The sequence below is a fragment of the Chiloscyllium punctatum genome, chromosome 8 (assembly GCF_047496795.1).
Source record: "Chiloscyllium punctatum isolate Juve2018m chromosome 8, sChiPun1.3, whole genome shotgun sequence".
Lineage (NCBI taxonomy): Eukaryota > Metazoa > Chordata > Chondrichthyes > Orectolobiformes > Hemiscylliidae > Chiloscyllium > Chiloscyllium punctatum.
In genome coordinates this window covers 81,920,482-81,933,566 of record NC_092746.1, presented here as the reverse complement: position 1 = coordinate 81,933,566, position 13,085 = coordinate 81,920,482, and the positions used below count along the sequence as shown (strand labels likewise).

The window sequence follows — 13,085 nt, the reverse complement described above, 5'->3', positions numbered from 1 at the left end:
TTGCTTTCAAAGAGATGGCTTAAACAAACACCAGTGTTTCCTTCAGAGAGAATATAGAAAGCATGTGTAAAGGGAAAAGGACCCGCTCAGTTTGAAGATACACCAGACCTGATTCGAGTGAAAAAAATGCAGTTCAGATATTAAATGAGATACATTCGCTTAATCATAATGTGATTTGGTCGTTCAGGAAATCAACATGTTCTCTGAAAAGTCTCTTCTCATTATGGTTAAGGATTATTTAAGGTTTAATAAATCCCAGATATTAATTTTAAATAATGCAGAAAGAATACAGAAAGGATTTGGTGGTCAAAATCAAAGGCAAAGGGATGGAACTGAGTTCTGATATTCCTGACATGAAACGTGCAAAGAAAGCTTCTGAAATTGTCAGTCAGATAAATATAGATTTTGAGCTATTGATGTATCCAGTTAACTTTTTTGGTCAATGCCAATGCTTTCCTGTACCACATTTTCTGATCCAGATTTTGTGTTTTTAAACCTGTAATTATTAATATAATTGGCAGAATTTTCACTTAATTTCATTTAGTCTATAAATTGGCTGTTGTTATATTGTGTTACACAAATCAAAATTACTGACTAATGGTCTTCTAAACATGTGTTCAAACTTAAATGTAGGTTGATACTGATTAAAGCACTAAAATCTTATAGGTATGCAATACTAAAATTACCAATAACAACTTGATGGGTTTTGGAAGTGTGTGCATAAAATGAAAAGTACACATTTCAGTCTACTGAACATAGGAGCAGGACTAAACCATTTAGTCCCTCAAGGGTTCCATGGAAGTGAGGGCTGTGATGAAGAGGATTTGGGGAGAAGGAGCACTGGGGGTGGCTGAACATGAGGAGGACTTGGGGGAATCCTGATTGTAAAGAGGGTCATGTGGAGGCCCCACATCCCCAACACTTTGCCACCAGAGACTTGAGTAGGGTAACATGCCAGTGTCAGTCAGATACCTGCCTGACTTCCACTAACCTCGCAGTTTGCCAGTTATGGACTTCAACTCAGGGTGAACCTGTCCATCCCCCAGTCATAGACAGACAGACTGAGGGCCCTGTGAAAGGATGGGAGGAAGGTCACCAGGGCAATTTTATGGGACATCTTAGCCTGCAAACCTGCTGGCTGAAGTCTGTTAAATTCTGTCTCACATACCCACCTTCGTCCCATGTCCCATAATTCCATTGATTGATAAAATTCTATTAATCGCAGATGTAAAATTAATAATTTACCTTTGTATAATTTCTGAATTTTTACCAGAACATAAACTGCTCTGGTCAGTGTGAACATAGACTCTATTCTGAAACATCGAATTGTGGGTTCTTTGTCTACTCTGGAGACTTGAGTGTGTACCTTTATCTGGTACTTGGTAAAGCAATAAGGACCTTCAATGTTGTCTGAGGTGCCATTGTTCAGATGAAGTGTTGATTTGATGTCCTTCTTGCCTGTTCAGGAGACATATCAGATCCTACAGCACTATTCGAACAACAAAGTACCCGTGTTGCCCAATCTTTCCTCTAAAATCATTAAAACAAATACATCTTTGATCACATAACTACTGGCACCTGTGGAACCTTGTAGTGCACAAATTGTGGATATCTTTATCTGTCTAATGTACAATGATTTTATAATGTTCCAACGTTCTGAAGAAGAGTTGTATTGGACTTGAAATGCTAACTCTGATTCTTTCTCCACAGATGCTGTCAGACCTTCTAAGTTTCTCCAGCACCTTCTGGTTCTTTTTATGCATGACATAACTAATTGACTGCAAATGTGTCAGGCACAGTATGAAATTAAGATTAAAATATTGGATTCTCTGTTCTAATTTAGTAAGCTATAATTGATTTTTATTGCAGGCAATGTATAAGCAAGTGTTGAACTTGGGACAAAACAAGTATGCTACCATTGCAGGTATATCAGAGTTGATGCATGCTGCTCATGTAAAAGATATTTACAGCCAGGTGAGTAGCAGCCAGTATGAATTCTGATTGAAAGTCGAGAACTAGTTTGTAGATCATGTTTGGCAATATCCAGAAGCATGCACAGTAGCTTTGAAATATTTCAAAAAGATTTAAATAAAGAATGGTTAAAAACCTTAAAATGTAAGAATGGAAAAGAAAATTAAATGAAAGAATATATCAGTAAATAGAAAAAAAAGTTAGCAAAGTAGATCTCCAAGATCTTTTATTTTAAAAAAAAAGCTGCTTTTTTTTGCTCATGCAGTTTGTTTAAAATAAAAGTAAGCATGCACAGTTGTCATTCATCATAGAGCATCATTGGTGTCAAAAGCTTTGAAGCCAGTCTTTACAGTAATAAAAAAAAGCAGAAAACCATCAGTTAATGAATGTACAGCAATAGTTAAGATTTAGATATGCACCTTTAATAGTTCTGAAATTAACGTATAATCATAATTTGATTATCCCACAGAAGAAATACAAAGATGAAGCAGAAAAGATGCTAAGTATGTGCACGGCTGCAGCTAATTCTCCAGAATTAGAGTTAAGAAAAACTAACAAAATCTTAGTGTAGTAAGTATGAATAGTATTTTGTTTTTTGAAAATATGTCACAACTTTCAGGATCGCTTTAATGAAAGGGTGAAAAGGCATGCAAAATGCAGTAAACCAAAGAACTGCGGAAGCTGGAGATTTGAAACAAAAACAGAAATTGCTAGAGAAACTCAGAATAGAAAGCTGCTGTCCATAAGAGCGGCCATGGAAGTATTGTCAAATATGATAAGAACCCATTTGATTCTCTCATGTTTTTCAGGCATGAGATCGCCCATACTTACCTGGTCTGGCCCACGTGTGACACCAGATCCACATCCATGTACTGTCGTTGTTTCTTCACTGACCTCTGAAATGACCGAGCAAGCCTCTCAGTTCAAGGGCACTGAGGGATGCGCAATGAATACAACCCCTACTGTGGAAGAATGCATTGATATAAAGGAAGCTGCATGAATATGTAAATCAGAGTCTTGTGTATTTCTGAAAGTGTGTCACATTTCTCTGAACTTCAGCTTCCTAAGATTCTGGTTCAGCTCCCTTTTAGAGTCATAGAGATGTACAGCATGGAAACAGACCCTTCGGTCCAACCCGTCCATGCCAATCTAGTCCCACCTGCCAGCACCCGGCCCATATCCCTCCAAACGCTTCCCATTCAAATACCCATCCAAATGCCTCTTAAATGTTGCAATTGTACCAGCCTCCACCACATCCTCTGGCAACTCATTCCATACACATACCACCCTCTGTGTGAAAACTTTGCCCCTTAGGTCTTCTTTATATCTTTCCCCTCTCACCCTAAACCTATGCCCTCTAGTTCTGGACTCCCCGACCCCAGGGAAAAGACTTTGTCTATTTACCCTATCCATGCCCCTCATGATTTTGTAAACCTCTATAAGGTCACCCCTCATCCTCCGACACTCCAGGGAAAACAGCCCTAGCCTGTTCAGCCTCTGTCTATAGCTCAAATCCTCCAACCCTGGCGACATCCTTGTAAATCTTTCAAGTTTCACAACATCTTTCTGATAGGAAGGAGACCAGAATTGCATGCAATATTCCAACAGTGGCCTAACCAATGTCCTGTACAGCCGCAACGTGACCTCCCAAATCCTGTACTCAATACTTTGACCAATAAAGGAAAGCATACCAAATGCCTTCTTCACTATCCTATCTACCTGCGACTCCACTTTCAAGGAGCTGTGAACCTGCACTCCAAGGTCTCTTTGTTCAGCAACACTCCCTAGGACATTACCATTAAGTGTATAAGTCCTGCTAAGATTTGCTTTCCCAAAATGCAGCACCTTGCATTTATCTGAATTAAACTCCATCTGCCACTTCTCTGCCCATTGGCCCATCTGGTCAAGATCCTGTTGTAATCTGAGGTAATCTTCTTCACTATCCACTGCACCTCCAATTCTGGTGTCATCTGCAAACTTACTAACTGTACCTCTTATGCTCGCATCCAAATCATTTATGTAAATGGCAAAAAGTAGTGGACCCAGCACTGATCCTTGTGGCACTCCACTGGTCACAGGCCTCCAGTCTGAAAAACAACCCTCCACCACCACCCTCTGTCTTCTACTTTTGAGCCAGTTCTATATCCAAATGGCTAGTTCTCCCTGTATTCCGTGAGATCTAACCTTGCTAATCAGTCTCCCATGGGGAACCTTGTCGAACGCCTTACTGAAGTCCATATAGATCAAACCTACTGCTCTGCCCTCATCAATCTTCTTTGTTACTTCTTCAAAAAACTCAATCAAGTTTGTGAGACATGATTTCCCATGCACAAAGCCATGTTGACTATCCCGAATCAGTCCTTACCTTTCCAAATACATGTACATCCTGTCCCTCAGGATTCCCTCCAACAACTTGCCCACCACTAAGGTCAGGCTCACTGGTCTATAGTTCCCTGGCTTGCGTTTACCGCCCTTCTTAAACTGTGGCACCACGGTTTGCCAACCTCCAGTCTTCCGGCATCTCACCTGTGACTATCGATGATACAAGTATCTCAGCAAGAGGCTCAGCAATCACTTCTCTAGCTTCCCACAGAGTTCTCAGGTACACCTGATCAGTTCCTGGGGATTTATCCACTTTTAACCTTTTCAAGACATCCAGCACTTCCTCCTCTGTAATCTGGACATTTTGCAAGATGTCACTATCTATTTCCCTACAGTCTATATCTTAACAGAATCCTAAATTGTTGAAGGTTAAATCCCCAAACACCGGAGTTTAGTAGCATAAACCAAGTAAGGTTTCCACCATGTATCCAATTAAGATCACTTTGCAAGTGAGAGCACTGAATTTAAAGGTTTTCAAAAGCAAAGTGGGATGAATCCTATGTATAGAGTCAGAGAATACTAGTCTAGGTCATAGAGGCCAGTTGGTCAGTCATCAGCAGTACTTGGACATATTGCATTAGTGTTCTCTTTCTGAATTTCCCCATAAATTAACACTTTACACATCTAGTATGCACACTGCCATTGCTAGAAGCCTTGAAAGACTTGAGGAAGTTCTGGGATTTACATATTAATGAATCAATACCTACAATCCATTCTAAAAAATGAAAGTCTTAACAGCAATCTAGATGTGTTCAATATATTGTACCAGTTACATGGCGCTGTGATCTTTTGCTTTACATTCTGTGTCTTATGATCCTGCCCCACTAGTTACTTGATGAAGGAGTAGCACTCTGAAAGCTAGTACATCCAAATAAACCTGTTGGACTATAATCTGGTATTGTGTGATTCTTAACTTTGTCCACCTCAGTCCAACACCAGCACCTCCACATCATAGAATCCTTGAGGCATTGCTTCAAATGTGAAGACAACGTGAAGGAGAGAGCAATTAAAACATCATCAAGAACAAAAGAAATAACCTCCAGAGGGAGTAACAGCATGTGAAGATCCCGAAGGAGATAAGGACAATTATGCAACTTGACATTTGTAGACCTCGCTGCCATTGTTTCTAGCTCTCAGCAACAAGGTGGATTCAGAATGTCCTGATCCATCAAGTCACAGCTGCCCTGATGTTTTATGTCAAAGCTTGTTTTAAGAAGTGATTGGGACCTATTTGGCATCTCCCAATCCTCAATACAGCCCAGGCATTGGGATTCTTAATCATTGCTGCCTTTCCCAAGCTTCAGCTCCCCTAACTGCACCCATGTTGCTTTGAGAGTGCCCTATCACTAACCTGCAAAGATCGTGAACAGAAAAAACTTACATTTCATCAGTGTCCACACTGTACGTGGCCATCAATTCTAGACGTTGGAGGTCTGTGCCAGATATCCTGGAGCTGCCATCATGTGTATATACTGGACAGCTCACAGATTATTTAATTTCACCTTTGTTTTAGTTGGAGTACACAGTAGACTTATAGTTGGTTAATAACAAGGTGTTAACCTTAAACGAAGCACCAGAAATCTGTCTCACCACAGAAAACTAAAAGGGCTTTAGCAATGAAAAGTATTTTTACTCCAGATTACTTGTGAGATGGCTTGGAGGGTGATCACTTCTCCCACAGCTAGGCTCAAACTGACAAGACAAGTATTTTTTTTGTTTCTTGGATGAACTATTTGTGACAGGTTGTTGATCTGTGGCCTGGTTCCCAAATATGTGCAGATCCCAGGTTGGCCTTGTTCTTTTTGATTCACCTTTGGTTAGGGGTCTGGGAAAGGACGATGACCAATTTCCCTTTAAATGTGAGTAACAGCTGGGTTGAAAGGAATATTAAGTACAAATAAAAATAAATGCTGATCCTGATACCAGCAGTCTTGTACCACCTCCCTTATTCAGAACAATCTTAGATATTGTTGGTCAATCCCAACATTTTTTGGAGATTAACATTATTAGACATGGACATAGATGGTATAGGTATGGAGGGATAAGGGCCAAAGTCAAAATGTTTGGTGGTGGAAAAGCATAGCCAGTCAGGCAGCATCCAATGAGCAGGAGAGTTGACATTTCAGGCATAAGCTCTTCATGAGGAAAGTTTGGGGGGGCTGCTGGGTGGTGGGGGGTGGGGAGGTGGCGCCCAAGGGGCGGAGAGATAAATGAGGTGTGAGTGGTGTAGGGGGGAAAGTAGCTGGGAATGCAATAGGTAGATGAAAGTGGGAGGGTGATGGTGATAGGGTGAAAAGGAGAAGTAGAAAAGAAGATGGACAGGCCGGAGAGTTGAAGAGGGCAGTGCCGAGTTGGAGGGTTGGATCTGGGATAAGGCCCTCCAACTCGGCACTGCCCCCTTGACATGTCCTACCTGTCCATCTTCCTTCCCACCTATCTTCTCCACCCTCCTCTCCGATCTACCACCATCACCCCCCACCTTCATCCACCCATCGCCTTCCCAGTTACCTTCCCCCCCCCGCTGCATTCCCCTTCTCATTTATCTCTCAGCCCATTGGGTCCCCACCAGCATTCCTGATGAAGAACCTAATATCAAAACGTTGACTCTCCTGCTCCTTGGATGCTGCCTGACTAGCTGTGCTTTTCAAGTGCCACACTTTTTGACTCTGATCTCCAGCATCCCCAGTCTTTACTTTCTCCCAGAATAAGAACCATACACAAGCAAGTAGGACTATTTTAATTGTAAAAAGTGTCCAACTTGGACAGGGTGGGCCAAAGAACCTGTTTCCATGCTGCAGGTCTCTATGACTATGACTATTATTTCTTCTCAAATCACGTGATTGAATTGGAGGAACTTGTTGGCAGTGTTACATCACGTAAATTGATCTCCATCACTATGTTGCTGTGCATCTATTCATGAATAGAGCCTGCAGTGTGTCCAAGTTAGTCATTCCTCTTTGTTTCCAATAAACTCTAAGGTTGTCATGGGTTACAGTATCATTTCAATCCTTGACGTGCCAGTAGCACAGAACACGCTGCATGTTCTGAGGTGTTGTCATATCTATCTTCCCAGCATATCTCTAAAATCAAAGATATTGAATAGAATGAAATGTTTTCATTTTCAGATCTTGCTTAGATAATAACATTTAATAAAAAGCTTGTGTAGTGTATGTGCAAGAAGGTTTTTGCTCAATAAGCAAACCGTTAATAAATATGTGTAAAGCCCCAGCAAGTGTGCACTAACTGCCTATATTCTACAATACTGGTGATTTTGTTGAAATACATATATTTATGTTAAAGGTGCTATATAAGGAGGAGTTAGAGCCTGGTACAGCAGTGAAAGAAACTCCAGAAGTTAAACATGTTAAAATCAGCATAATATTAATACGGTGAATTAGTTTAATAACTGTTTTTCCTTCACCTCCTTTTCCCTCCCACCTGTGCTTCTCTTTATGTTTTGTTGTTGCCATGGATAGTGTGTCAAATTAAGTATCAACTCAAATTATTTATATAAGTAATGGCATGAAGAACAATAGGCAGAAAATCATGCTATTTGAATTATACACTTTGTTATTAGTGCACAAAATTAGTGGTAGGGAATTCAGGGGATTCTGTTCAAAAGCGGAGAGGGTATGGTGACCCAAGCTGGGTCCTTAAAGAACCTGTCAAATCCAGAACAGATCACACTGATGGATCCCTCCTCACATTTTAGCAAATGTTATATACCATTTATTTTAACTGTTCTGTGCAATCACAGCTCCAAGACTTATGAAACAGCAGTCACCCTTCTCCACAGTAGACCGAGAGACAATTCCAGTCAGCTCCAGCGAAGCTACCTCCATTTCTGACTGATAGAATAGTTATCCCTCCTTTCCACCAATGCTCCAAGATTTGGAAAATTGCCTGTTTGGAATTTTCCATTTTGCTGCTAATGCATAAATTTCAGTTATTATGAATAGGATCAGCATTGCTGAGTTTGCTTACAGTTCCTTATTCAAGTGTAATTGCATGTAATTGACTTTTTTTGCTTGATTTTGCTTCTTTGTTTGGTAGTGTATTGCACATCACAGGACTGTGCTCACATTTTGTGAACTTAATATTGTTAATTTGTTACCTGTAGGTTCATGACCTGAAGGAAATGAAAGGCAGACCAGTTCAGCTTTCACAGGCTCCAGAAATGAGATGTGTCCGTGAATCACAGAATGATATTTCCCTGGTATAGTGGAGCAAGCTCTCTAACAGCTTGTGTTTTACAGCTGGGAATGAGCTTTGGCAAACTAATCAACACCATGTACTAAAACTACGTTGACACATGAACACTTTTGAAATGAGTTGCTTTTTCTTTTTAACCTTTCTTAATGGATATTATATTGAAAAAAGTGTCTGAATAAAAAAATAAATGAAAACCTAGCTTCTTGTGTCTTCATGTAACACAAACACCTCAGATAATACTCACATAACTGATCCACTGAACACAGTTTGAGTGATTTCATGCATGAAGCAATTTGATGGCAGTATGTGTGGGTAGGGAACTGTGTGTGGCTGTGTAATAGAATGTGTGATTGCATGATTGATTTTGAGTTGGTAGTAAAAATTAAAATACATTGAATGCTTTTATGAAGTGACCTTGATGAGAACTGCTAATTTTTTTGGTTTATAAAACAAAAAAAAAACCCCTAGAAACTCTAATATGTTTTGTTGATAGATTAAATACCATGAGGACTTTGAACGGACAAGAGGCAAAGGCTTCACTTCAGTATCTGATGACCTGGTAACAGAACAAGCAAGAAAGAACACTCAGTTTGTGAGTGATGCAATGTACAAGGGAGTGCATCCCCATGTGGTGGAGATGGAGAAAGGCAGATCTAGCATTATGGGAGGTAATTTTATAGTTCTTTAAAACTTAATTTTTGTGGTAAGCTTTGTATTCATAAAATATATTGCACTTTTGACAGGTAAACAAATGGATTGCAAATTTAAAAGTTTAAAAACTTGAATGATGGAGCATTAAATATTACTGTTTCTCTAAATGAAAATTGTGTGTCATTATGTTTTAAGGTGCAGTCAGTACTGCGTATTTATAAGTAAAATCATCAGATCATAGAGACAGAATGGCATAAACAAGGGCCAGTTGGGCCAACATGTCCAAGCTATTCCACGTAGAGCAATCCAATCACATTCCCCTTCTCCATTTCTGGTGTACAAGTTTATTTTCCTCATGTGCCCATCCATTTTCCCTTTGAACTTATTGTTTCCACTTGCATTATCCTTGTAGGTATTCAATTCCATGTCTTTTTCACCCACTGTCTAAAAAGCTTATTCTTCACATCCTTTTATATGTTTTGACCAAAACGTTAGGTCTGTCTCCCCAAATATTTGTACTGTCAGTTAACTCAAACAATTTTCTTTGTCTTCATTTAAACTGATTAAAATCTTATTCACTCTCTTAAATCCACCCTCAATTTCCTCTGCTCCAAGGAGAACGGTTTCAACTTTATCATCCTGACCTTCAGGCTATTATCTCTCATCCTGTGAACCATTCTGGTAAATCTCCTTTCCATCCTCGTAAAGATCCTTGCATCCTTTTGAAATGGTGGCGACTAGAACTAGATGCAATACTCTCTATGTGAAAGCTAATCAGAGTTTTATGAAGATTTAGAGTACTCATTGGGCTAATTTCCATCATGGAGGTGGGAATCAGGAGTTGGAGAGTTTTCCCAATGTTATCATCCTGCCTCTGTCCAGGCAATGCTAACAGGGAAGGTGAGACAGCCTGGAGGCAGGCCTTTCATCTGAGCAGAGATAGAAGCAAGATGATATCAAGGCAGCCAGGATAAAAGGTCCAACAGCAGCTTGGTAATCCAGATCAGTATAAAGCCTCATTCACCTTCAGCCCTTTAACCCAGCTACCCCTTTGAGCCGTTTGTCCCCTCTATTACACCTTTACATCCCTCTCTCCCAAATCCAGTCCCCCCCCATTATCCATTTCATGAATAGAGCTTGTAAACCTTATGATAAAATTGAGAAGTCTTTGTTGAACTCATAAATTTATCGTAGTAAACAAGCATGACTTGAATAGTCACTTATGACATTGTTTTCTTCAGAAGCTCATAAATCTGCCAAAACTATCAAACTTTTCAGTTTCCAGCTTTGTTTTACGGAGTCCATTAGTGCTTTGGAAGGGGACCAAGCCATCCAACACTCATTTCCCAGGTCAGCTGTATAAATCAACACTGCAGTACAGAATCCACTGAAGTCAGCCAAAAGATTATAAATTTGTTAGAGCTTACCTATTGTTAGAGAAATAGGTAATTGAACTGATCTTCAAAGAGTGAATGAAGGCCACATGGAGAATGAAAACACAGTGCCAGCATTTCAAAATTACAGAATATGGAATAGCATTTTATCTGATAAATATCTATTCTAATGGAGCATCTGAAAACTTTTTCTCTTTTACAATGTTATTCCTTCACTTTTTTATAGCTTGCCAGTTGTCAGAGGTAACAACCTTGCAACCCAGGGCAGTCATTCAACTGGCTTCTGCAGTTCAGCCTTTATGTCCATGTTTGGACTGAGCTGCAGTGCGGAACCAGTGGTATTCAATTGGCAGAACCAAATTGAATACCAGTGGCTAGGTTATTGCTAAGTAAATGCCACTTGATTGCCCTGTTGAAGATGACCAAGAATAATCTGATAGGGTGGTAATTGACTTCTGCTTATTGTTGGTAGGAAATGCCTGGGTAACACAGATATATTGGAATAGTATGGTTCAGGGCATAGCTAATTCTGGAGAAAATGTCTTCAGTACTATTGCCAGAATATACTCAGGGGCCACCACCTTTGCATTGTCCAGTGCCTTGGAGTGCTTTGGAGTGAATCAAATTGACTGAAGACGAGAATCTATGATTCTGAAGATCTTAGTGGAGGTGAGGGAGGATCATCCACTCGGCATTTCAGGCTGAGGAAAGTTAAAATTGCTTCAGTCATTTGGTTTGCACTGAGATGCTGGACTCTTCCATCATTGAGGATGATGATGTTCATGGAGACTTATCTGTTTGGTTGTTTAATTGAGTACTACTATTCATGATTGGAAGTGGCAGGACTACAGAGCTTAGATCTGATCCGTTGGTTATGGGATTGCTTAGCTCTGTATATCACTTGCTAGTGCTGTTTGTCACACAGGTCATCCTGTATTGTTTTTTCATCAGGTTGACACCTCAGTTTTAGGTGTGCTGGTTTTGTTTCTGCATGCTTCACCAAACCAGGATTGGTCCCCATGGCTTAATGTTAATGGAAGGGTGAGTGGTATGCTGCATCATGAGGCTACAGATTGCGGTTGAATATAGTGTTGCTGCTAATGACCAACTGTGCTTCATGGGTTACCCAGTTTTGAGTTTGTAGATTTGTTTGATAACTATCCCATTCAACACAATGGTGCCACACAACACGTGGGAGGGTATCCTTAATATGAAAGGCTGTGCAGTATTCACTCCTGCTCATACTGGAAAGATGTATCGGGAACATGTTAATTGTGGAGAATGAGGCCAAGTATATTTTGGCAGCTTGTTCCTTCATCACTTGCTGGTGACCAAATCAAGCAGAAACATCCCTTAGATGGTTCACATTTCATTCTTTTCTTTTAGCTTCATAGTAGTTTGATACAACAAAGTCTAGCTAGCCATTTCAGAAGGCTTTTAAAAACAAAGGTATTGTTCTGGTCCTGGAGTCACATGTAGGCCTGACCAGTAAATGTCCCAAATGGCTTCTGTGAACCTTGAGCATTTTTTAAACACATCAGCGTGAGTTTGATGGTCATCTTTGCTGAGCTTAACTTTGAAATCAAGATTAAATTTAATTCCTATCTATTGTGTTGCCAGGATTTGGATCCATGTTCCCAGAGCATTAGCCTAGGCCTCTGAGTTATTAGTTCAGTGCCTGACCACAATGCCACTGCCTCCCCTAATTACTTTTGCTACTATTTGTGCTTCAGATACTTTTTGTTTTGTAGTCTAGACTGACACTGATCCTCTTACGCCAAGAACCGTAATTTAGCCAGCCAGCCAGCCTTGGATGTAGTACTTGTCAAACTCTTCCTTAACATCCACACACAGACGAATCCTTGGTAAAATAGGCTGTTATAAAAATGAAAATTTTTATAACAGCCTATTGAATTCAAGAGATTGAATTGAGGGATTGAATTCAAGAGTCGTGAAGTGATGTTGCAGCTGTACAGGACTTTGGTTAGGCCACAGTTGGAGTACTGTGTGCAGTTCTGGTCGCCTCACTTTAGGAAAGATGTGGAAGCTTTGGAGAGGGTGCAGAGAAGATTTACCAGGATGTTGCCTGGAATGGAGAGTAGGTCGTATGAGGATAGGTTGAGAGTTCTCGGCCTTTTCTCGTTGGAACGGCGAAGGATGAGGGGTGACTTGATAGTGGTTTATAAGATGATCAGAGGAATAGATAGAGTAGACAGTCAGAAACTTTTTCCCCGGGTACAACAGAGTGTTACAAGGGGACATAAATTTAAGGTGAAGGGTGGAAGGTATAGGGGAGTTGTCAGGGGTGGGTTCTTTACCCAGAGAGTGGTGGGGGCATGGAATGCGCTGCCCGTGGGAGTGGTAGAGTCAGAATCATTGGCGACCTTTAAGCGGCATTTGGATAGGTACATGGATGGGTGCTTAATCTAGGATAGAAGTTCGGCACAACATCGTGGGCCGAAGGGCCTGTTCTGT

General features: G+C 40.4%; 1 protein-coding gene across 2 annotated transcripts in view; it reads left to right on the top strand.

Annotated features, from left to right (window-relative positions):
• The window catches only part of nebl (nebulette), a 339,083-nt gene that overhangs the window by 276,250 nt on the left and 49,748 nt on the right, over positions 1 to 13,085 (top strand). For both annotated transcript variants that reach the window (XM_072575934.1, XM_072575935.1), the window contains exon 5: positions 9,059 to 9,233. In XM_072575934.1, the coding sequence (XP_072432035.1) occupies positions 9,059 to 9,233 (175 nt within the window). The remainder of the gene's footprint in view (positions 1 to 9,058; positions 9,234 to 13,085) is intronic.